Source organism: Labeo rohita, chromosome 11, assembly GCF_022985175.1.
Source record: "Labeo rohita strain BAU-BD-2019 chromosome 11, IGBB_LRoh.1.0, whole genome shotgun sequence".
NCBI lineage: Eukaryota > Metazoa > Chordata > Actinopteri > Cypriniformes > Cyprinidae > Labeo > Labeo rohita.
Genome location: NC_066879.1, coordinates 21,468,265 through 21,491,527, shown reverse-complemented (window position 1 = coordinate 21,491,527; position 23,263 = coordinate 21,468,265). Strand labels below are relative to the sequence as shown.

The 23,263-nt window shown below is 35.0% G+C and overlaps 1 protein-coding gene across 21 annotated transcripts in view; it reads left to right on the top strand.

Annotated features, from left to right (window-relative positions):
- Positions 1-23,263, top strand: part of cacna1ab (calcium channel, voltage-dependent, P/Q type, alpha 1A subunit, b) — a 155,473-nt gene that overhangs the window by 29,808 nt on the left and 102,402 nt on the right. For all 21 annotated transcript variants that reach the window (XM_051123503.1, XM_051123502.1, XM_051123494.1 and 18 more), the window contains exon 3: positions 4,302-4,568. In XM_051123503.1, the coding sequence (XP_050979460.1) occupies positions 4,302-4,568 (267 nt within the window). The remainder of the gene's footprint in view (positions 1-4,301; positions 4,569-23,263) is intronic.

Sequence of the window (23,263 nt, the reverse complement as noted above, 5' to 3'; positions counted from 1 at the left end):
TTCCTTTTCCCATGCATTCTGCTTCGTTCCCTCCGCTTCTTGCTGTACTTGAGGCTAGATGGGTGCAGGGAGAGAGAAAGTGGAAGGATGGAACGAATAAGGAGAGAGAGCAAAAAGCAAGCCAGAGGGAGAGAGAGAGAATGCGGGGGAGCACTGGGTGCTTCCTGCAGGGTTGCCGTGTGAACGCGGTCTGAATGACAATGGTGCACATCAGGGCCCCAGCACGACTCAGTCTCACGGCTCAGCCAGAAACGCTGGAACACATAGCATGCTGTTACATATACACATGCATCCTGTGCATAATGCACAGAAGATATATAAACATTGATTTTTTTTGTGGATGCCTTATTTGTCACATCCAAACTGGTTATGGTGCAAACATCAAAAATTGGACTGTACAAGAACAAAGAGCTCAGAAATGAATTTTAAAATGTTTTTGCTGAAGGCTAGCAGTGAATAGTCACCTATGTGCGGTGTATGCTGCAATGGTGATTTCTCTCTCTCGCTCTCTCTCGCTCTCTCTCTCTCCTCTGTGCTGTGTGTTACAAAACCTTTTGTCAAATTGTCTCCCCAAGCGAATGCATTAGGCCTTAATTAACCATGTCTCTCAACGCGGAGGCTCATCATCTTTGTTGCATTACACCAGGCGCTCCAGCAGATACGCTACAGACTGCGCATCCACGCCCCTTACCGACACTCACGCTCGCCCACTACCAGGACAACCACTCCACCTCCTCAGCGGGAATCCTCCCCTTTTATTGCATTATTATGGACGGCTTGACACGAAAGCTCCCGGAACAAGTGCGCTGACTAATCATGCTGTACCTGCGCTGCTTTATTTCTGATACTGAGTTCGCCTTTTGATTTCAGGACCACGGATAGCGCAGTTTCAGTGCAAGGGGGGATAGTGCCATTTCAGCACCGTGGACAGCGTCCGTTGGTTTTCACTGCAAATATTGTGATTGCTTTCAAACAGAACATTCCTAAATTCAGTTCACAGCCCTTTAGTATGCCACCAGCTGTCTTCAGATGGAATTCAGACACGTTTTCTCAGCAAGTTTAGCTGGAGAGTAAACCCAGGGAATTAGCAACCAAAGGCATTTCAGAGGCTGGTGCCAGGTGGACAGATGGGCATGATATGAGCAGAGTGTTTTTAGGACACACACTCTCTCCTGAGTGTCTTTTCAGGCTGACAAACTGTCTGTTCAGAGAGAGAGCATCACATTGCACTGTTATGTAAAAACATGTTATTGGCTAACTGTACTGTAAGTTATCGTACCATATATGATAAAAATAATATTGTATTTTAAAAGACAATACATTTCATTTTAATTCTAAACATTGTTAAAAAAAAAAAAAAAAGCAAAATTTACCTCATGAAAAAGGTAAAATTTATGTATTTGTCACGTTTATAATAACTAAAAAGTAAATTAAAGAAACATTCCCTGTGAACCATTGCATTTGTTTAAATTTTATTATTTTTTAATGACGGTGAAGAAGTCTCTTATGCTTACTAAGGCTGCATTTATTGATGCATTTATTAAAACTTAAAATTTTGTGAAATATTATTACAATTTATAAATTTTATACATTTTTATTTTAATGTATTTTAGGATGTAACTTATTCCTGAGATGGCAAAGCTACATTTTCAGCAGCTATTACACCATTACTCCACTTCAGTTCAGTGTCACATGATCTTTCAGAAATCACTCTGTTATGCTGATTCGATGCTCAAGTTTAGTTTACAATATATAACTTATTTATCTGAAATATTTTTGTGACAGTGTGAAAACTAAATAAATGTATACAAATAAAAGAAATAAAAAGACAAAAAAGAAATCTCACTGATGCCAAACCTTTGAAAGTAGTGTACAAAGGAGTATTTATTGTTAATATATATATATATATATATATATATATTTTTTTTTTTTTTTTAAATGATTGTGAAGAAATCTCTTATGCTCACAAAGGCTGCATTTATTTCATAAATACAGCAAAAACAATTATAATGTTAGTGAATTTTATTTTATAGCTTTGTTTACGATATATATAGCTTATTTATTTTCAATATTTTGTGACAGTGTAAAAAGTACATAAATGTATAGAAATAAAATAAATAAAAAGAAAAGAAAACTGATGCCAGACCTTTTAAAGTAGTGTACAATGAAGTGTTTTATGTTGCATTCATAATATTTCGTTGATATTTTGTTTATAGCATTGATTGTGTTTTGTTACAGCTGTTGGGATGTGAATCATAGATTCCATTATACCACTTTTTTAATACATTTGAGGCCACAAAACCATTCATAAGTTGCACGGGTAAATTTGTTGCAACAGCCAACAATACATCATATGGGTCAAAAATGTTCTTTTATGCCAAAAATCATGTTCTATAAAGATATTTTGTAGATTTCATACCATAAATATATCAAAACTTAATTTTTGATTAGTAATATGCATTGCTAAGAACTTTGATTTTTTTTTTGCACCCTCAGATTCCAGATTTTCAAATAGCTGTCTTTCAGCCAAATATTGTCCTTTCCAAACAAACCATACATTAATGGAAAGCTTATTTATTATATATTATTGACTGGTATGACTGGGTTTGTGGTCCATGGTCACATTTACATATTTTAACTGCTCCAAAAGATTTGAATATTAGTATTATATTATTTAATGACCAACAGAAAAAATATAGCAACCAAAACTCTGCATGTTCTAATGTATGTTGTAGTAACCACAGTTCATTTTTTAAGCTTAAATGTAACACAGTTTAGTGTATCGTATAGTGATTAATTATAGTAACATTTAATATGTGTAACAGGGACACTGTAGTCCCCACAAATCCATACTTGGTCAACAAGTACACACTCCCTCTTCCGGCAAGGTGTATGACTCAGACACAATACGTATTGAGAGATAAGAATCCATCTATCGCCTTTGGAAAATATCTCGTCTCACACAGTTTGCGAGAAGAAGCAAAATGGCACGCAGTGCTCGTTTGAGTCTTGTCTTGGCCATAAGGAGGAGTGAGCTGGAGGATAAGCGAATCGCTACGGGGACGCGCGTCATGTGCTGCAAGGCTTGAGCACGAGCGTTAAATTGATCAGATGCTCTAAACCCGCCAGCTGATCTGAGGAGGATTGCGCTCAAGACCCCGCGTCTCCGTGGCGTTTTCTCCGCCAAAAATTAAACTTTTAAAGCCGAAATAATCGCTCGTCGTCCACTGAGGCGACAGGGGGGAAACCGAAGCGGAGCATTTTTGGGTACTTCAGGCTATGGGTGCCTCTTGGTTCCTCTCGGTTACCACAGAAGATGCGAGTCCGAGCTTCAATCCACGCGCTCCGGCGCCTCTCCAAAACTGATGATGCTCCTTTCAACGACCACCGTCGGATTTTTCGCGTCTTGGATTTGTCTACGAGTTCTGGAGTATAGATGATAATTGTTTTTAGTGAGGAATCGAGGGAGAAACCGCGAGAGATCATCATTATATCTTGACATGGTGTTTTTTGTTTTCTCAGTGCGCGCTCACGCCCACCCTCTTGGACCGATATGGCTGTAAAAAAAGCAAATAAACTTAAATGACTAAAATCAACAAATGTCACCGTGGTGTGGATTTTTTGGGGAAGCCCCGTCGTCTGCATTTGCGAGAGTAATTCGAGAGTTTGGCGGAGGGGAGGCTGAATATTGCCATAGTAGCCTATACCAAACATTGCGGATACCACAGAAATAAATTAATTATTAAAAGGCTTTCACCATTTTTCTATTCTATTTCTGTCTGGTGGATGTGAGAATGCAACTCCCGAGAAAGACACATTGAACCTGATGTAGTTGATGCCAATTTGCATGTAATGTATTAACGCAATTATGCTAAAAGGATCTGTATGTACACCTTGCAAATGGAAAGGCGACCCACACCGAGCTGTTGAGACGGGGAATACTTCTTAAAATGTGGATCCCACCCTCCTGAGGAAGATAATCCGTCGACATTTTATCTCTTTTTATGTTTGACTATTTGTTTGACTATTTGTTGAGCTGACTGCACCATTCAAAAGGACATACTCCATCTATCCATCCATCAATCTCGTTATCTGAGTCCCTTTCTGGCGCTCACACACACATTCCCCCATCCACTGATCTCGTTTGGTGCTTTATGATGGACATTTCTTAGCCATGAAGATCAGATCTGAATGTCTGTGTGCTCTGTGCTGAGGCGGATGGGGTGTAATGTGGTGTTGTCACCCTGAGACTTCACCCCCTTCTCGGCTGCTTCGTAACGATTGGCGTTTGGTGTCTACAGAATGGCTCGGTTCGGAGACGAAGTGCCGGGCAGGTATGGCGGCGGGGGCTCCGGTCAGGGGGGACCCGGCCGCGGCGGCAGCAGGCAGGGCGGCCCGCCAGGGGCCCAAAGGATGTACAAGCAATCGATGGCCCAGAGAGCCCGGACCATGGCCCTCTACAACCCGATCCCGGTCCGACAGAACTGCCTGACGGTCAACCGCTCTCTGTTTCTCTTCAGTGAAGACAACGTAGTGAGAAAATACGCCAAAAAGATCACCGAATGGCCATATCCTTTACTAAATCCAGACGCGAGGGACCCTGGAACAGGTACAGATCTGTAATATGTTATATGCTGCTGATGGGTCTTTCAGTGGCCCCTGCTTCTATGGCCACTTCTATAACGTAAGTTGTTAATTATGCATTTAAATTATTATGAATAATCGCAATGCGTTAAGATTGTCATTAAAAACTATTTAGTTGTTTATGGTTAGTTTTAGTTCATTTCAAGATACTGAGCAACAGTCACGGCACCAACTTTCTCTATAGGGCGGGCCTTAATTAAAAAAAAAAAGTATTATACACTCTTAAAAATAAAGCATCTGTAATTCAATGAAGAACATCTGTGGAATCTTTTAAATGTACAAAAGATTCTTTACATTGAAAAAATTCTTTAGATTATTAAAAATTTCTTAATGGTTCTGTTGTCTAAAGGGTTCTTTGGGGAAATGAAAATTGTTCTATAAAAGTATTACCCTTTGATTTAAATATTCAGACTAATAGTTTGGTATTCTTTGAAATATTTTAAAGTAGCATGTAAATACTAAGATAAATAAATCATTCAGTTGTGCAAAGACAATCAAGACTACTTTTTGTATGAGCTAGCCCTACTGTAGACATTTTTCGAGCATGTTTTTCCATTACTACTGATCTAGATGTTCTTCTAATTAAGTAATTAGAGAATTCCTATGATATTAAAACGATTATACCCCACCCTAAAGCATATTGGTGTACCACAGTTTAAAGTACCGTGGTACTACCCCAGTATTGTATCCAATAGAGTGGGGGGCAGGGGGGTTGCCAAGGTGGGCCAGGCTCGTTCCCCCCACCTAGCCCCCGTGGATCCGAGCCTGATGTGCATGTGTTTTCATATCCATGTGTAAGCATGTGTTATGTGTATAGGTCTGTGTTCAGAGGCCCGAGGCTGCGTGGGTGTGCGTGGTTTCCCGCTGGTCGGGATTGGCGGAGTGCGCGGGTGACTGTTTGAGTGCTTGTGTGAGTGTGGAGGGGGGCTGCTGATGTCAGCATATGAGCTTTAGCGGAGCCTTGCAGTGTGGAGCGGAGCAAAGCAGGAGGAACAGGGAGAGAGATGAAGGATGGAGGCTTGGAGAAAGTGTTTTGTATACTGTATGTACACTGCTGATTTGGTTAGAAGGGAGCTGATGGAACGAAAAACATGAAAATAGATAGTAGTGAATTGCAAAATATGATAATGAGCATAAAAACATATAGTTTGAAGTCAGTATGAAACTACACTATCAGTCAAGTTTTTGAACAGTAAGATTTTTAATATTTTATAAACATACATTTTTCCTCTGCTCACCAAGCCTGCATTTGTTTGATCCAAAATATAGCAAAAGCAGTAAAATTTTACTGTTTAAAGTTATTGCTTTCTATTTGAATATATTTTAAAGTGTAATTTATTCCTGTGATCAAAGCAAAATTTTCAGCATCATTACTCCAAGTCTTCAGTGTCACATGATCCTCCAGAAATCATTCTAATAAGTTGATTTGCTGTTATTATTAGCAATTATTATTATTAATATCAATATTTAAAACAGTTGAGTACATTTCTTTCACCATTCTTTGATGAATAGAAAGATCCAAAGATCAGCATTTATCTGAAATAAAGCTTTTGTAACATTATACACTATACCGTTCAGAAGCTTGGAGTGAGTAAAATATTTTATTTTATTTTTTTGGGAAAGAAATGATAGAAATTAATACTTTTATTTAGCAAGGATGCTTTAACTTGATCAAAAGTGATGATAAAGATATTTATAATGTTTTCTATTTCAGATAAATGCTGTTCTTCTGAACTTTATATTCGTCAAAGAAATAGGAAAAACAATTTATCAGCGGTTTTAAACACAATAATAATAAAAATAAATGTATTTTGAGCAGCAAATATTAGAATAGAATATTAGAATGATTAATAAAGCATTGTGTGACTGGAGAAATTATGCTAAAAATCAGTTTTGAAATCACAAGAAGAAATTACATTTTAAAATATACTAAAATAGAAAATAGTTACTTTAAATAGTACAAATATTTCAACATTTTACTGTTTTTGCTGTAGAAGAGACTTCTTTAAAAACATTGAAAATCTTACTGTTCAAAAACTTTTGACTGGTAGTGTACCTTTTAATTTTTGAAGACAAAAAGTAAGTCATTATTCACTTACATGTATTTCATTCCAAACTTGTATGATTTTCTTTCTTCTGCAGAACGTTCATTGTATGTAAGCAACAAAAAAAATCCTAAAACGTTTCAAAATATCATTTTGTGCTTCTTAGAGAAAACTCATACAAGTTTAAAACAACAGGTTAATTAAATTCTGACTGAAATTTTATTATTTAGGTGAACTATCCCTTTAAGATTTTCTTATCTTGTATTCTTTATTCACTTTATTCACCAAATTCAATATATAGTTACTTGCAGACATGCAGCAGACAATTTATGTTTCTGCTATATATATATAGTGTGTGTGTGTGTGTATATGACTATTTCTCTGTGCATGCACTTATGCAGAAAGATCACAGTAATGCAATAGTAACTTTAGAAACTTTGAATCAGTTCTTCTATCATGATTGGCAGACTGCCATGTTTTAAGTTCTCTGTAATATTAGCTTGCTAGTACTAATGTATACTCCATTTCTTAGAAAGTTGTCGTATGTAACTTGCTGTTGAGTTTAAAAGCCTTATAGCGGTTATTCAAGAACTGGGATCACAATCCTGCCCCGTTTGGATTTCATCAGCAGCAGAACTTTTCGATTGGTCAGTTTCCTTAGCCCAGTTTGTTGGCTTGCTGTTTATAAGTTCTTTTTTTCATCAGAGTGCTAATGGTTTGGTGAAACAGTGCTGTGGTAGAGGTGTTAGACTGTTTTAAAAATACTCTGTCGGAATGATGAGTTTATAAGGTCTTTGCTTGTATGAGTGCCAGTGAGAAAAAATTCCTTCATACTCTCCATGCTCCTACGCCTCCCCTTTCCTTTTGCCATCTTTCTGTCTCTCTCTCTGATTCTCTCAGACCATCTGCTCGTTCTCTCTGTTGTCTGTATGGTGGTGGTGCTTCCTGGGGTTCTGTTGGACTCACTGGGCATGAGCATGTGAGAGGAAACGGTAAAAGAACGGGTAAAAGAGGGGTTTGGAGAGAAATTTTTGTCCCTTTGGATACATGTGTGCTTGCATGTGTGATGCAAGTGAAACAGATTTGTAGCTTTTCGGCCAAAGATAGTATTGTAGAGGCCAAGCTCATGGTCCTATTTTAAGATCTTTATTTATTTATTAATTTTCTTTGTAATGACATTCAGTTTTATAAACTTTGAGGGCTTTAACTTACCCCAAAATCAAAAAGAAAATTACGTTAAGAAAAAATGATTATTATATATATTTTTTTAGGGCTTTTTTTAGGACTTTTTTTTTTTTTTTTTTAACAAAATTGTCATTTTTATGACAGTTAAGCACATATGCTCTCGTATTATTCTTTTTCTGATAATAGACATTTAATATACACTACCATTCAATATTTTTTTTTACTAAAGATGCATTCAACTGGATGCATTAAAAAGTGACAGTAAAAATATTTTTAATGTAACAAAACAGTTCTGTTTCAAATAAATGCTCTGAAAAATAAATGTCACTGTTTCCCCAAACTATTAAAGAACACAAGCGTTTTCAAGATTAATAATAATAAGACATTTCTCATGTGACATTCACAGAAATACATTTTAAAATATATTAAAATAGTAAACAATTATTCATCTTAATTGATTGGTAGTGTATATTAAACGTTTTTTTTTTTGGTTTTCCAATAAAAAAAAAAAACTGATAATTTGAGATGAAATTAACTTAACTGTAAAAACACTTTCTTTGTCCTAAAACAAGCTTAATTTTTTAAACATCATTATATTAATCTTTTGATTTTGGGGTGAGTTGTAACCCTCAAAGATAAAACTGTAATTTTTTTTTAAAATACAAATTATACTTTTTATTTTTTTTTAAATGCAAATTAAAGTTTAATAATCTTTGAAGGTTATAACTTGCCCCGAAATCAAAAGATGAATACAATTTTGTTAAGAAATTTAAGCTTGTTTTAGGATATTGAAACTATTAGGACAAAAAAAAAAATACAATTGTAATTTTTGTGACAGTTAAGCAAATTCCATCTCAAATTATCCCTTTTTTAATGGAAAACAAAAACATTTAATATACATTACAGTTCAATTAAGATTTTAACACTTTTGTTTACCAAGGACACATTAAAGTGTCAGTAAAGACATTTGTCAAATGTATGTTTTGCAGAATATATTTTCTTAAGTGATTCTTCTTTGTTTTTTCTTTTGATTTTGGTATGAAATGTGACCTAGACATGCTTCTGTGACATTCACCCTTTGACCTTTTAAGTCCTCCTTTCGTTACCTTATGTTCCTGATCACGTTTGTAATCTGTTCTTGCACGGACGGAGGTACTGACGTGTTTTAACAGAAGAACAGGGGTTTGTAAATGTCTCAGCTGGTTTCACACTGTGGCCTCCTGTCCAAGTTGAATGGACATTGCGCATCGGCGCTAGCATACAGTGGATGGATCATTGCTGGGTGAGTGGAGACTTGGTAGGGCGGCACAGCCTGTGGCATCAACCACACAAACACACACACACACACGCATTGACTATGGCAGCTAAAACAGTGACACCTGTTCTGTAGGATCAGTCTCCTCGGGAGACCAAAGGAAAAAGGAACCGGGCCAGAACTCAGCACCAGCCTATGGCATCACACGCACACACCATGTGGGACATTCACGCTCCAGTGTGCAATCATACAGACACACAAGAAACGGATACGCACGTACACACACTCACACATCCACACACGCACGCCAGATACCAGACACTAAATCCATTGCTTTTCTCTGGCTAGAGAACACAATCTGGCACTCTGCTGCAGTGCAGACTTGAAGGGATACGAGATAGTTTGAGCAGAAGAAGCGTCTAATGGTCTGTGTGTGTATGCATCTTAGAGTTACTCAAAAGAGTAAGGAATACGTCACAATGCACTTCACATGACAGTGTTTATTGTGTAACCCTCTTTGGACACACACACACACACATACACACACTTCCTCTCTTTCTCTCTTCTTAGTCGCACACTCCCACACATATTCATATTGAAATGCTCTTTTTGCTTCTCAGTTGGACATTTCCTTCCTTATTGCCATAACCTTTAGGTACCCTCTGGTGTTTAAAGGTCTTTTTTTTATGAATACCAGATTATTTTGTATTTTTATTATTAATTTTGTTGTCCTGCTGATGCTGTTGCTCCTCTTTTAGGAGGAAGTGAGTTCAAGAAAGCTTTGGGAGCTTAACCTTTTTGCAGTTGTTCCCATAATGCTCTGCTAAACCACATTGAGACACCTGGTTGGCTTCTGGATTAGATCTCAGTAGATTTAAAGGGATAGTTCACCCAAAAATGACAATTCTGTCAATAATCACTCATCCTCATGTTGTTCCAAACCTGTAAGACCTTTGTTCATCTTCAGAACAGAAATTATAATAACAGTATAGTTGATTTTTGTATTTTACAGTTGATTTTTGGGTGTACTGCCCCTTTAAATGATTTCTGAAACTAAAGACAGAAGTATTAGCTGCTGAAAATTGCCATCATAAAAATAAATTATATTTAAAACATATTAAAATAGAAAACAGTTATGTAAAATTGTAATTTATTTTACAATAGTTCAATTTTTACTGTGTTTTTGAAGTAAGTGCAGCCTTGGTGAGCATTAGAGACTTATTTCAAAAGCATAAAAAAACCTCATGACGATATAAGATGTAGCCTTCACATTATATGTGCAACGATAACAGAGTGACTGTTTACTGTACAATACACCCACTTATGTTAATAATGCATAACAGAAGTTCAACCACCTGCAAAAGGACATTTTAGACAAAAATAAAGCTCAAATAACATTGCTACAGACTTCTGTTGCATTGTAAATACAATTTTTGTTAGTTTCTACTCAATAATTGGACACAAATTCTGTGATAATTAACAGCATGTCACAGATGCTGTTGATAGAGCTTAAGTTGCATTGAATATGAAACATTCCTTTTTTGCGTTTGTATTTGTTTGTCTTTCAGTGGGCATAGATTTCCCTCATCATTCAGAGAGAGACATGAAGAGATTCAAGAGTTCTTTCCATTGTCTGGCTTGATGTGTTGGACATGAGCCATTGGCTGCTGTCCAGAGCGGCTGTATGGCCTTAGTGTCACTGCTGTCACTGTAACGAAAGTCTCACCTTATGAGCTCCCATGGTTCCCTCTTTAGTTTACTGTGTCTTATGGTTAAAGACACATTTTGGCTTTTTATCACTGGGTTCAAAGGGGTAGTTTTCAAAAAATGAAAAATGCTATCTTGATTTACTCTCCCTCATCTTGTTATAAACCTGTATGGCTTTCTTTCTTGTGTGGAAAACAAAAAGATGCTTTTTTTCATAACAGGAGCTGAAGGTAACTTGCTGTAAAAATGACAAAAAAGTAGTCAAGTAAACAAATATATTGTTATTTGAATTGATGCAAAGATGAATTTGACTTGAGAATAATTTTTTTTTCTCACACAAAGCTACTGTATCATACACATCCCTCCAAAAGTTTGGAAACGTCCTAGAAAAGTGGGGTTTTGGACGATATTGGTATGAATCCTTTTTGATTTGTGATAATTTTGCACTGACAAGGGATAACACAAACTACGAAACCATATTTTATTACATAAACAGCTTATACGTAGAAAAAACTTTTTTGGTTCGATTTCGATTCATCAAAATATCCACCATTAGCAGCTGTTACAGCTCTGCATAATCTGGGCCTAAATTCATTGTATTCTAAACTTAATTGGCAATCAGTTGTTGAAGCTATTAAGGTGTGCTGACCCAAAAATCTTTTAAAAACCTGGGCCAAGTTTAAACCAGTAACCAGGCATCACAGCTGGCAAAGGGGCATGTCTTACTTTAACATGTAAATATTGCCATTATTATGTAATCAAAATGAAAATTATTATTGCTGGTCTTCAATGATAATGTCAAGTTACTTTAATGTATTTGCACCAATAAATAAGGATTTATGCTGATATCGTCCAAAACCGAACTTTGCCAGGTGTTTTCCAAACTTTTGGAGGGCAGTGTATAGCTTCAGAACACTTGGAATATAGCACGTCATAGTGACCACTTTTAAAATATTTTTGGTGCTTTTGGAAATTGTTAATTGACATGAGAGTGAGTAAATAATTACAGAATTTTCAGAAGTTTTACTGTTTAAAAAATCCCAAATGATGTTTCTTTACTCATAAAACTGACTAAATAAGCAAAAAAGTATGGAAGTCTGTTTCTGCCACTGAATAAAAAAGAAAAAATGAGTAATTGCGACTTTCTATCTCACAATTCTGGCTTTTTTTCTCAGAATTGTGAAATATAAACTTGCAATTCTGACTTTATACTACAAATTACCAGTTATTAAGTGAGAATTGTGAGATATAAACTCGCAATTCTGAGAAATTTTTTTTTTTTTTCCCCTCGGAATTGGACTTTATAACTTGTAATTGCAAGTTTATATCACAGTTCTGACTTTATATCTCGGAATTGCTGGTTTATATCTCACAATTCTGAGGAAAAAAGTAAGAATTATGAGAAAAAAAGTCAAAATTGCGAGTTTATATCAATTCTGGCTTTTTTTTTTCTCAGAATTGCATGATACAAACTCGTATTTCTCACTTTTTTTTAGAATTGCTTGATATAAACTTGAAATTGTGAGAACAAAACTACGAATTGTGAGATATAAATTTGCATTTCTGACATTATAAGACAAAATTGCGAGTTAAGTAAGAATTGTGAGATATAAACTGACAATCCTGAGAAAACATCTTTTTTTTCCCCTCGGAATTGGACTTCATAACTTAAAATTGCTGGTTTATATCTCAAAATTCTGAGGAAAAAAGTCAGAATTGTGAGAAAAAAAGTCAAAATTTTTAGTTTATATCCCACAACTCTGTCTTTTTGCTCAGAATTGCATGATACAAACTTGCACTTCACAATTTTTTTTGGATTGTGATTATAAACTCGAAATTGTGAGAAAAAACTTGCAATTCTAACTTCATAACACAAAATTGCGAGTTATTAAGTGAGAATTGTAATAAACTAACAATTCTGAGAAAATTTCTTTTTCCCCCTTCAGAAATGGACTTTATAATTTGTAACTGTGGGTTTATATCATGCAGTTCTGACTTTATAACTAGGAATTGCTGCTTTATATCTCACAATTCTGAGGAAAAAAGTCAGAATTGCGAGAAAAATGTAAAAACTGTGAGTTTATATCCCACAGTTCTGACTTTATAACTTGCAATTGCGAGTTTATATCATGCAATTCAGAGAAAAGATGTTAGAATTGCAAAATGTAAATTCGCAATTGCGAGAAAAAAGTCATAATAGCTTTTTTTTTTTCATTTTTTATAGGCTTCCATAAAAAAAGTTTTTTTGTATGCTACCGTTGAGAAGTTTGGGGTTGGTACGATTTTTTTTTATGTTCTTGAAAGAAGTATCTAATGCTTACCAAGGCTTGCATTTATTTGATCTTAAAGTACAGTAAAAAATAGTGATGTTAGGAAAAAAATTCTATTGAAATACATCTTAAAATTTAATTTATTCCTGTGAGTTTTCAGCATCATTACTCCAGCCTTCAGTGTTACATGATCCTTTCAGAAGTCATTCCAATATACTGATTTAGCTCCATGTTGCTATTATTATTATCAGTATTGAAAACAGTTGTGCAGCTTAATATTTTTGTGGAAATTGTGATTTTTTTTAATTTTTTAATTAATTTATTTTTTCAGAATTCTATGACAGATCAAAAGAACAGCATTGATTTAAATCAGAAGTCGTTTGTAACATTAAAAATGTCTCTTCTGTCACTTTAGATTAATTGAATGCATCCCCGCTGAATAAATAGTATCTTGAATACAGTTTGGCGTGAATAGTATGCAAATTGAGATGCAGGAAGTGTAACATATGGTAAGTCTTCACAGCCTTGTGCCAAAATTGATAAATAGCTAATTCATGTACTTTAGGTATACAGGGATGTTAACGTTGGTGAGCACTATTGCTTGATGAGATCAGCAAAATGAAAGAGACAGACATACAGAAGACGACACAGAGCAGATGCTGCTGGTTGTGTCGTTTTGCTTATTTAACAACTTTCTATTCGCTCATTCTGCCGGATAATCTATCTGCATGATATTTATTGGCCTTTCAGCCAGGCACCATTTTTTTGTAGCAAGATTGTTCATGTTACAGGCTTGTGTGTGTTGGTAGTTTCACTGGACCCCTTTCCATGTGACTGAAAGTGCTTTAGCCTCAGGTACCCCACAATCTCTTTGGACTGTTTCTGGCCCTGGTTTTATATCGGTGGAGTTTCTTGGCCCTTTGGGTATGAGCAGTCCTGTTAAATATCAGAGTGTGTGCTGTGAAGCATTTCCTGATTCTTTGTCATGTACGCATTTGGCTCTTCTCCTCTTCTTAATGTTCCTCTCATTATAAATCCATGCAGCTGTAAGAACATCTCGGTACGTGGCGGAAAACAAACCCTCCACCACCTCGGACGACTGAATGAGACACTGGAGGTACTGTGATATTGTCCTTGTTCTTGTTCAGGAGCCATGTTTTCATCTGTGCCCTGAATCGATCAAATAGATATCCAGCCTAATTGTTATTTTGTGATTAAAACACTGCATTAATGAGAGGATACTAATAGGAGTGCTTATGTAAGGGAGGGTAATGATAATAATTATTCTGATGACAGTGTGATTTGGCATTATAGGGGCTGCTTCTGGAGAAACTGAGAGAGAAGAGAAAAAGGGAGAGGAGGAAAGAAAGATGAGTAGAGGTGGAAAAAGAGGAAGAGACTGGGCGAGACTGTATGTGTATATTTAAATCAGTTTGCATTCAAATAGAGCCAATTAAAAAAAAAAAAATGAAAATTCAGAGTTAGAATAGATAATCTATCTGTTCTATGTTCTTCTATCGTTCTATAGTATCTTGTTCTGTCTGTCGTTCTATCATTCACTCTATCATTCTATGTTGTTCTATCTATCTATTGTTCTATCTATCGTTCTATGCTGTTCTATCTATATCTATCTATCTATCTATCTATCTATCTGTCTGTCTATCTGTTTGTTCATTCATTTGTTTTATCATTCGTTCTATCATTCTATCTACCGTTCTGTGTTCTTCTATGGTTCTATCGTTCCATCTTGTTCTTTCTGTCATTCTATCATTCACTCTATCATTCATTCTATCATTCTATGTTGTTCTATCTATCGTTCTATCTATCATTCTGTCATTCTGTCATTCTATCTATCTTTCTGTGTTGTTCTATCTATCTATCTATTTATCTGTTTGTTCATTCATTTGTTCTATCAATCCATCTACCGTTCTAAGTTCTTCTATCATTCTATCGTTCCATCTTGTTCTGTCTGTCTTTCTGTCGTTCACTCTATCATTCACTCTATCATTCTGTTGTTCTATCTATATATCGTTCTATCTATCATTCTATCTATTGTTCTATCTGTCGTTCTCTCATTCTATCTATCGTTCTATCAATCTGTCGTTTTATCGTTCTATCATTCTATTGTTCTATCTATCTGTCTATCGTTCTATCATTCTTTTTGTTCATTCATTTGTTCTATCTATCTATCGTTCTATCGTTCTGTCTTTCTATCATTCTATTGTTCTATCTGTCATCTATTGTTCTATCGTTTCATTTCTTCATTCATTTGTTCTATCGTTCGTTCTATCATTCTATCTACCATTCTATGTTCTTCTATCGTTCTATCTATCGTTCTGTCTTGCTCTGTTCATTGTTCTATCATTTTATTATTCTGTCTTTTTATCTTTGTATTGTTCCTTTTATTATTTAGTTTTTTGTTTTTCTACCATTCTATCCATCGTTCATTCTTTTGTTATATCGTTCATTGTATTAATGAGTCTGTTGATATGCTGTTTATTCAGTCTGTTGTTCTTATCATTTTGTCTATCATTTTATCTTTCTATCGTTTTATTGTTCCTTTTATCATTCTGTTGTTCATTCTTTCTAAACTTCTATTCATTGTTTGCTCTTTCATTTTGTCTTTCTGTGTATCATTTTATCTTTCTGTCTATTGTTTTATCTAATATTTTATAATTCTGTCTGCTGTTCTGTCATTTGTTCTGTATATTGATATTGGTTCTGTATATCATTTTCATCTAGTGTTCACTCTAACATTCACTGTACAGTCCATTCTATCATTGTATATACGTTTGATTCCATCATTCTATGTCATTCAGTCATTTTAGCTCATTCGTTATATTGTTTTATAACATTTGTTTTGTTGTTCTGTCTATGTCTGTCTGTGTCTAATATGTTTATATGTCATCTTTTCTCAAGTCTCCTCTCATTCTCAGAGGATTCTCTTTTTTCCCAAAAGTACAAATGTCATGTAAGTGTCAAACTTTGGCAAGAATTCAATTTGCAGCTCAATCAGAACCAATTAATAAAGCCCGCTGCTCCTTTCTGTGTTTTCTCTGTGTACTGTGGGCTACTACTGCCCTCATAAATAAGCACTGAGCCACCACTGCACAGAGGAGAATTATTTTGTGGCTGCACTTTTATATCTCATGAATTGGTCATTTAACTATGAACTTTGAGATGTTTTTCTTATAATTCCACACAAGACTGTTGTCATTTGTTGAAGTATAAGTATAACGCTATTGACATTGATCTTATAATATCTGACTTTTGATTGTAGACATCATAGCAGATTTGAGTACAATTTAAAACACGGTTGATCTGAAAAGACTTTGCCCTCCATTTGATCTCAGTGCTCTCTAAGAGGACTATTTGAGGTATTAAAGAGATCTCAGTTATGATTTTCCTTTCATCCAGATACTATAGTCATCTAGCCATCATCTAGCCTTGTCCATCTATTTATGTGTACAGTGTTTGCATGCTGGTTTGACCGGGTTGGTTTGTTCTGACAGCACTAACATATGATTTGGTCCGACGGCCTCCTCTTATAGATCAAACACCACTGGACTAAAAGTGTACGAGTGTGAGGTCACACCGTCCTCTTGCCCTCATGAAAAAAAACATGCAACGAAAGACTGTCAATGAGTAAATTATATTTTCATTCTTGTGTGAGCTGTTCCTTTAAATACAGCTGCCTGCAGGCCATCACAAAATACTGGAGATTTTATTTCCAAATAAAATCAAATAGATCGTCAGGAGAATGTATAACGTATACATGCATTAGCACACATGCTAGTAGTTTATAGTCTGATATAAACACACACACCACAGGTCTGGTGTAAAGATCGCCATGGTCCGATGATTGCTATTGATTCTGTCTTTATATAGCTGTTTTTGGTTACCACGGTAACTCGGTGGGTCTGCCCCTGCAGTAGCACACAAAGCCTGCACATACACGCACAGACGAAGATGGAAGCAACTATCAAGGGGATCCAAACACACTCAGTGCAGTATACAGTACCTTCTATAGATGGGGGTGAAGGAGGGGAGTGTGTGTTAGAGACAGAGAGAGGCATCGGCTTTCCAAGTATCCTACAGGGAGCAATGTGTATGATACATGCAAGTTGATTGCATGTACATGTGGTGGTTGACTCTGGGTCGGTGTAGGCAGAGGTCAGAGGTCACAGGGCCACTGTCATCTCGTCAATAAAGAGGTTTGCTGGTGATAGCCGGTGGTTAAAGATGGTAACAGAAAGATTACAGGTTTAGTTCTCAGTAGGAGTGGCCCGTGAACTGTATGGTTAGACCACCCGTTGTTGCTGTGCCTCTGTGTAAGGCTTTTGACCCCAGCTTGATTGAGGGGGAGTGACCCTGCAATTAGTGCACTGTGACTGGAGATGCTTTGGATAAAGTCATCAACTAAATGCACTGTAAAAACTAATTTTCTTAATTGTTATTTGTCTCGTTTTCCGATATCTAGACCTCCTTTCTGTCATCTTTTACTCACCCTCATGTCACTGGAGAACCGTAGGACATTGGTTGATCTTCAAAACACAAATGAAGATGTTTTTAATGAAACCTGAAAGGTTTCTGTCCTTGCGTTAAAAGTTCAGGTAACCAAATCTTCATTAAAGGAGATCGGATGCAAACTTCACTTTTACATGTTGTTTGAACATTAATGTGTGTTGGCAGTGTATGTACAAATCTACCCTATAATGATAAAAATCCATGCAGTGGTTTTAAATTAATCTGTAAAAATAATCGCCTTTTTCAAATCGAGCCATTCTCAGAGGCGTCACACCGACAGAGGCCACTTCCACGATAGTTGATTGACATGAGCATCTTACCTCAGATCAGCTGTAACAGTCCGACCTCCATTGTTTTGATGCAGGAGCAGAGATGTAAGTTAGACAAGAATATCTCCAGAGCTGAAAGAGATAGAAAAACAAGCTAAAACAGCTTGTTTGCTGTTGCATTTTTACGTCATATTCGCTTCTGTTTATACTATCGGGTAGTGCAGATGGTACGTTATTTTAAAACGTCACAGAGCATTAGTGTTATAGCGCCACTTCAAGTCCATTGAAATGTCCCAAAAAAGTTCCCACAGGTACATTTTTCATCATGAGATGGTTTTGGTACAGGTTGTATATAGAGCATTTGATCATATTTTTAGATGTAAATATAAGCTTGAATTAAAGGTTCACCCAAAAATGAAAATTTTGTCATTAATTACTCACCATCATGTCGTTCCAAAAAACGTAAGACTACAAATTGTTCAGTTGGTTCAACCTTAATTTTGTGCGCAAAGAAAACTAAAATAACGACTTTATTCAAGAATTTCTGAACGCTCGTCGAAGACTGACAGGAAAGACAAGACATTGTTGAATGAAGTCTTTATTTTAGTTTTCTTTGCGCATAAAAAGTATTCTCGTAGCTTCATAAAATTACGGCTGAACCACTGATGTCACATGGAATATTTTAAAGGAGAAGTTCACTTCCAGAACAAAAAATGACAGATAATTTATTCACTCCGTTGTCATCCAAGATGTTATTGTCTTTCTTTCTTTCTTTCTTTCTATCTTCATACGTAAGAAATTATGTTTCTTGAGAAAAAAGTTTGTTCTCAAGAAAAGTTTGTTCTCCATATAGTGGACTTCTATGGCGAGTTTGAACTTCCAAAATGCATTTTAAATGCAGCTTCAAAAGGCTCTAGGATATCAGCCAAGAAAGAAGGGTCTTATCTAGCGAAACGATTGGTTATTTTCTAAAAAACGTACAATTTATATACTTTTTAACCTCAAATGCTTGTCTTGTCTAGCTCTGCAATGCACATGTGTACTCTGCGTAATTCGGGTCAATACAGTTAGGGTGTTGAAAAACTCCCATCTCATTTTCTCCTCCAACTTCAAAATCGTTCTACATCACTGTTTTACCTTTTTTTGTAAAGGGTGTTTGACCTTCTTTGCACGTTCACTTTGTAAACACTGGGTTGATACTTCTGCAGCGATGTAGAACGATTTTTAGTTTATTACACAGAGTACGCATACACATTTTTTTTGCTACATAAGAGCCTTCTTCCTCAGCTGGGACCATTTAGAGCCCTTTGAAGCTGCATTTAAACTGCATTTTGGAAGTTCAAACTCGTGGGCACCATAGAAGTCCACTATATTGAGAAAATTCCTGAAATGTTTTCCTCAAGAAACATAATTTCTGTACGACTGAGGAAAGACATTAACATCTTGGATGACAAGGGGGTGAATAAATAATCTGTAAATTTTTGTCCTGGAAGTGAACTTCTCCCTAACGATGTCCTTACTACCTTTCCGGGTCTTGAACGTGTCAGTTGCATTGCTGTCTATGCAGAGTCAGAAAGCTCTCGGATTTCATCAAAAATATCTTAATTTGTGTTCCAAAGATGAACAAATGTCTTAAGGGTTTGGAACAACATGAGGGTGAGTATTTAATGACAGAATTTTCATTTTAGGGTGAACTATCCCTTTAAGACTCACATGGATTTTGGGGTCTTCTAAGTTTTGGTTACCTGGACTTTCAGAAGAGGGACAAAAACCTCTCAGGTTTTATTATAACCCATTTAACTCATTTAACATAAGATACATTTACTTGAAAAAGAAAACTGAAACATAAACATGAGAATCTTGGAAAATTTAGAAACATCTCTCTAAATGTTAGGTTAATTTTTAAAACAAGAAACAAAATTGTCTCAAAATGGCCAAATACTGACATTTGAAAAGAATTTACTCTAATGTAGTTATACTAGTCATTTAGCATGTGTTTTTACAGTAGATTAATTGCTACTACAGACTTCCTGCAGAAACCTGGGATTAAGTCTTGTGCTTCAGGGCACAGTGGTAATGAGGACAGTGATTTCAGTAAGTCTGCAGTTCATGGGTCACAGCAAGCTGGGATCAGGCTTTTTTAACTATTCAGATACTTAACCATTAGAATACCAAAGGCGTCTTTTATGCATATGTTTTAAAATGTAATTTATTCCTTCCATTACTTCAGTCTTTAGTGTCACATGATCCTTCAGAAATAATTCTAATATGCTTATCTGGTGCTCAAGAAACATTTCTTATTCTTATCAATGTTGAAAACAGTTGAGCTGCTTAATATCTGTGTGGAAACTAATACTTTTCCAGGATATTTTGTCAAATAGCAAGTTCAAGACCACAGCATTTTTTTGAAATAGAAATCTTTTGTAATATAAATGTTTTTACTGTCACATTTGATCAGAGTAATGCATCCTTGCTGAATAAAACTACTAATTTCTTTCAAAAACTGTGTGGGAAAACTTTTGAATGGTAGTGTAAGTACACTGCAGGAGGCACCCGAGTGATTATCGCAGTTAGCATGTTTTGACATTGAAGGTTTGTTTAAGATTATTAGCAAATCGTCTTGTCAAAACTGCCTTGTTTAAGCAGGCACAATAGTGGATGATGTGAATAAAATATTCAAGGCAATAGAGAAGCTCAAAGATAATGTTAATCAGCTCAGATCGGGTCTTTTCAAACATATTGTTTGCAGATGTTTATGGACATCAGTCGTCAATATGTGTCAATACGTTTTTTTAGAGATCCCAGAGGTCAAACCTTCAATCCGCTGTCTTACTAAACAAGTAATACATTTTAGTCGCATAACATTTTGGTGAATAAAATGTAGTTTAGAAGATTTTCAACTACTTGAAGACGCTCTTCTCTCTGTCAGTCAACAGTGTTTTTTTTTTTTGTTTTTTTTTAATTAATTTTTCAGTCAGGCTCTATTTGTAGTAACTGGGACAAGCTTGTGGTCACTGTGCTCCAGGCATCCAGCGAATTATGGTAATAAAAAAAATTCTGCAAAGTTGTAAAATGGAGTCCTCTTAATTACTGCTATGCTCCTGCATGAAGACACAAGCCCTGATTTAATTAACCATTTGACAGCTGGGAAATCTCTTAGTCCTTTAATTACACTCATATCCTGTAGTATTACCAAACTAATGATTTTTTGATTTTTCAAACTCTGGTACTTCAGTTTTCTCCAGCGTTAGATTTTGACAGAGGTCTTATCAGCATCTTGGCATATTATACTCAGTGACAATCTACAAAAGTGCTGCCAAAAAATGAGCAGTCACAAGGAGGTATCACAGCCTTTCCCTTAAGATAAGTGAGACGAAGAGATGTTAAACTACTCTGCGTTTTTTCTGAGATGCAAATAGGCCACTTAGAAAAAAACAGGGTTTCACAGGGGCAAGATTAAGTCCCCAAGATGGTGATCTGGTTCCATATATAGTACGCTGGGTGTAAACATAGATATCGCTAATGTGGCTAATTCTGTGTCCATCATGATTCAAGAAGGGTGACTCACTGCCTGGTCCACACCTGTGTGTGTGTGTGTGTGGTTGGTTTAAGAACTGTTGATTATTTTTAGGAGATCCGTGTTGCCTGATGTTGCACTGTTAGCTGTTTTTATTTGTGTGTGATGAATGTACGAACATTTCAACACTGTGTTCTGTGTGGAGCTCTAAAAACAGAACATCAAAGGAAAAATGTAATAAAAATAGTGTTTTGTATTTATATATATATTATTATTTTCATATTTATTTATTTATTTTTGCTGGGACATGGCAGGCCTCTTATAAGATAAGATAAGCTCATATAGTCAAAAATATAAGGGAAAGAGAACAAATATTTCATTTCATACTCATAGCCATGATATAGAGTGGAGTTCTGACATATTTTGTTAGTACACATGAACAAAAAGTTATTTTTCAGTGTTAATTCATATTAGCATCAAAAATTAACCAAGAGGATTTTTTTTGTGATATTAGATTCATATTAGATTTTGTATTAGATCATTTTGATAGTTTTTTTTTTTTTTTTTTTTTTTTACTTTTATTTATGTAATTTTTATAAAATGACTACAATATTTTTAATTGTTAATAGTTGAATCTATAACAATTGCTGTTACCAGACACAGTTTTGTTTGTTTGTTTGTATGTTTATTTTTTATTTTATTTATTTTGTTTTATTTTATTTTATGCTACTGCTACTTCTACTACTACTTCTACTACTGCTACCACTACTAATTATATTTTTAGGGCTGTCAAACGATTAATTGTGATTAATCGCATACAAAATAAAAGTTTGAGTTTGCCTAATATATGTGTGTGTGCTTTGTGTAATTGTTATGTATATATAAATACAAACACATTCATGAATATATTTAAGAAATATTTGCAAGTATTGCAAGTACAAGTAGTACAAGTACTTTTTATATTATTTATATTATATTATATATTTTAAATAAAAATATTTTGAACATAACATTTCTCTTAAATATGCACATTAATTTGTGTGTATTTATATATACATAATAATTACAAACAGTACACATGCATATATTAGGCAAACTCAAACTTTTATTTTGTATGTGATTAATCGTGATTAATCGTTTGACAGCACTATGTTTTTTTTCTATTTTTCTGTTTTATTTTATAGTACTGTTTTTACAGTTTTTTTCTTCATTTTTTTAATGATTATTTTTATAATTTTTATAAAATTACTACAACCTTTTTAATTGTTAATTGAATTGATTTGATAATACAGTTGAATCTGTAACAGTTGTTGTTAGCAGACAGTTATTTATTTATTTATTGCTTCATAACCAGAGTTATTGTGGGTTATTTGAATTTAAGTTTAAAATTTTACATATATTTTATTATTTTTCTAAATCCAAGTAAAATTGGAGTCCTCTTAATTAAATTTTCTCTTATTTTATCAAGAAAAAATCACACTCTAATCAAGTTACTAATAGTAATACACTAGTGGCCAAAGAGCAAAATTAATATTGAAAAAAAATATTTTATTAAGTCATTTTACTGCTACTTCTAATACTTCTACTACTACTGGTTCTTTTTTTACTTTTCTTTTTGTAATTTTTAAAAAATTATTACAACATTTGTAATTGTTAATAGTTGAATCTATAACAATTGCTGTTAGCAGACACAGATATTGTTTTATTTTTTATTTATTTATTTTTTTGGCTACATAACTAGGGTTATTGCGGGTCACAGTGGATTGTTCAGAACACGGATACACCTTATCAACAACCGCACTGTAGTCTTAAGTTATCAATACCTCTCATTGATCTGTGAGTCC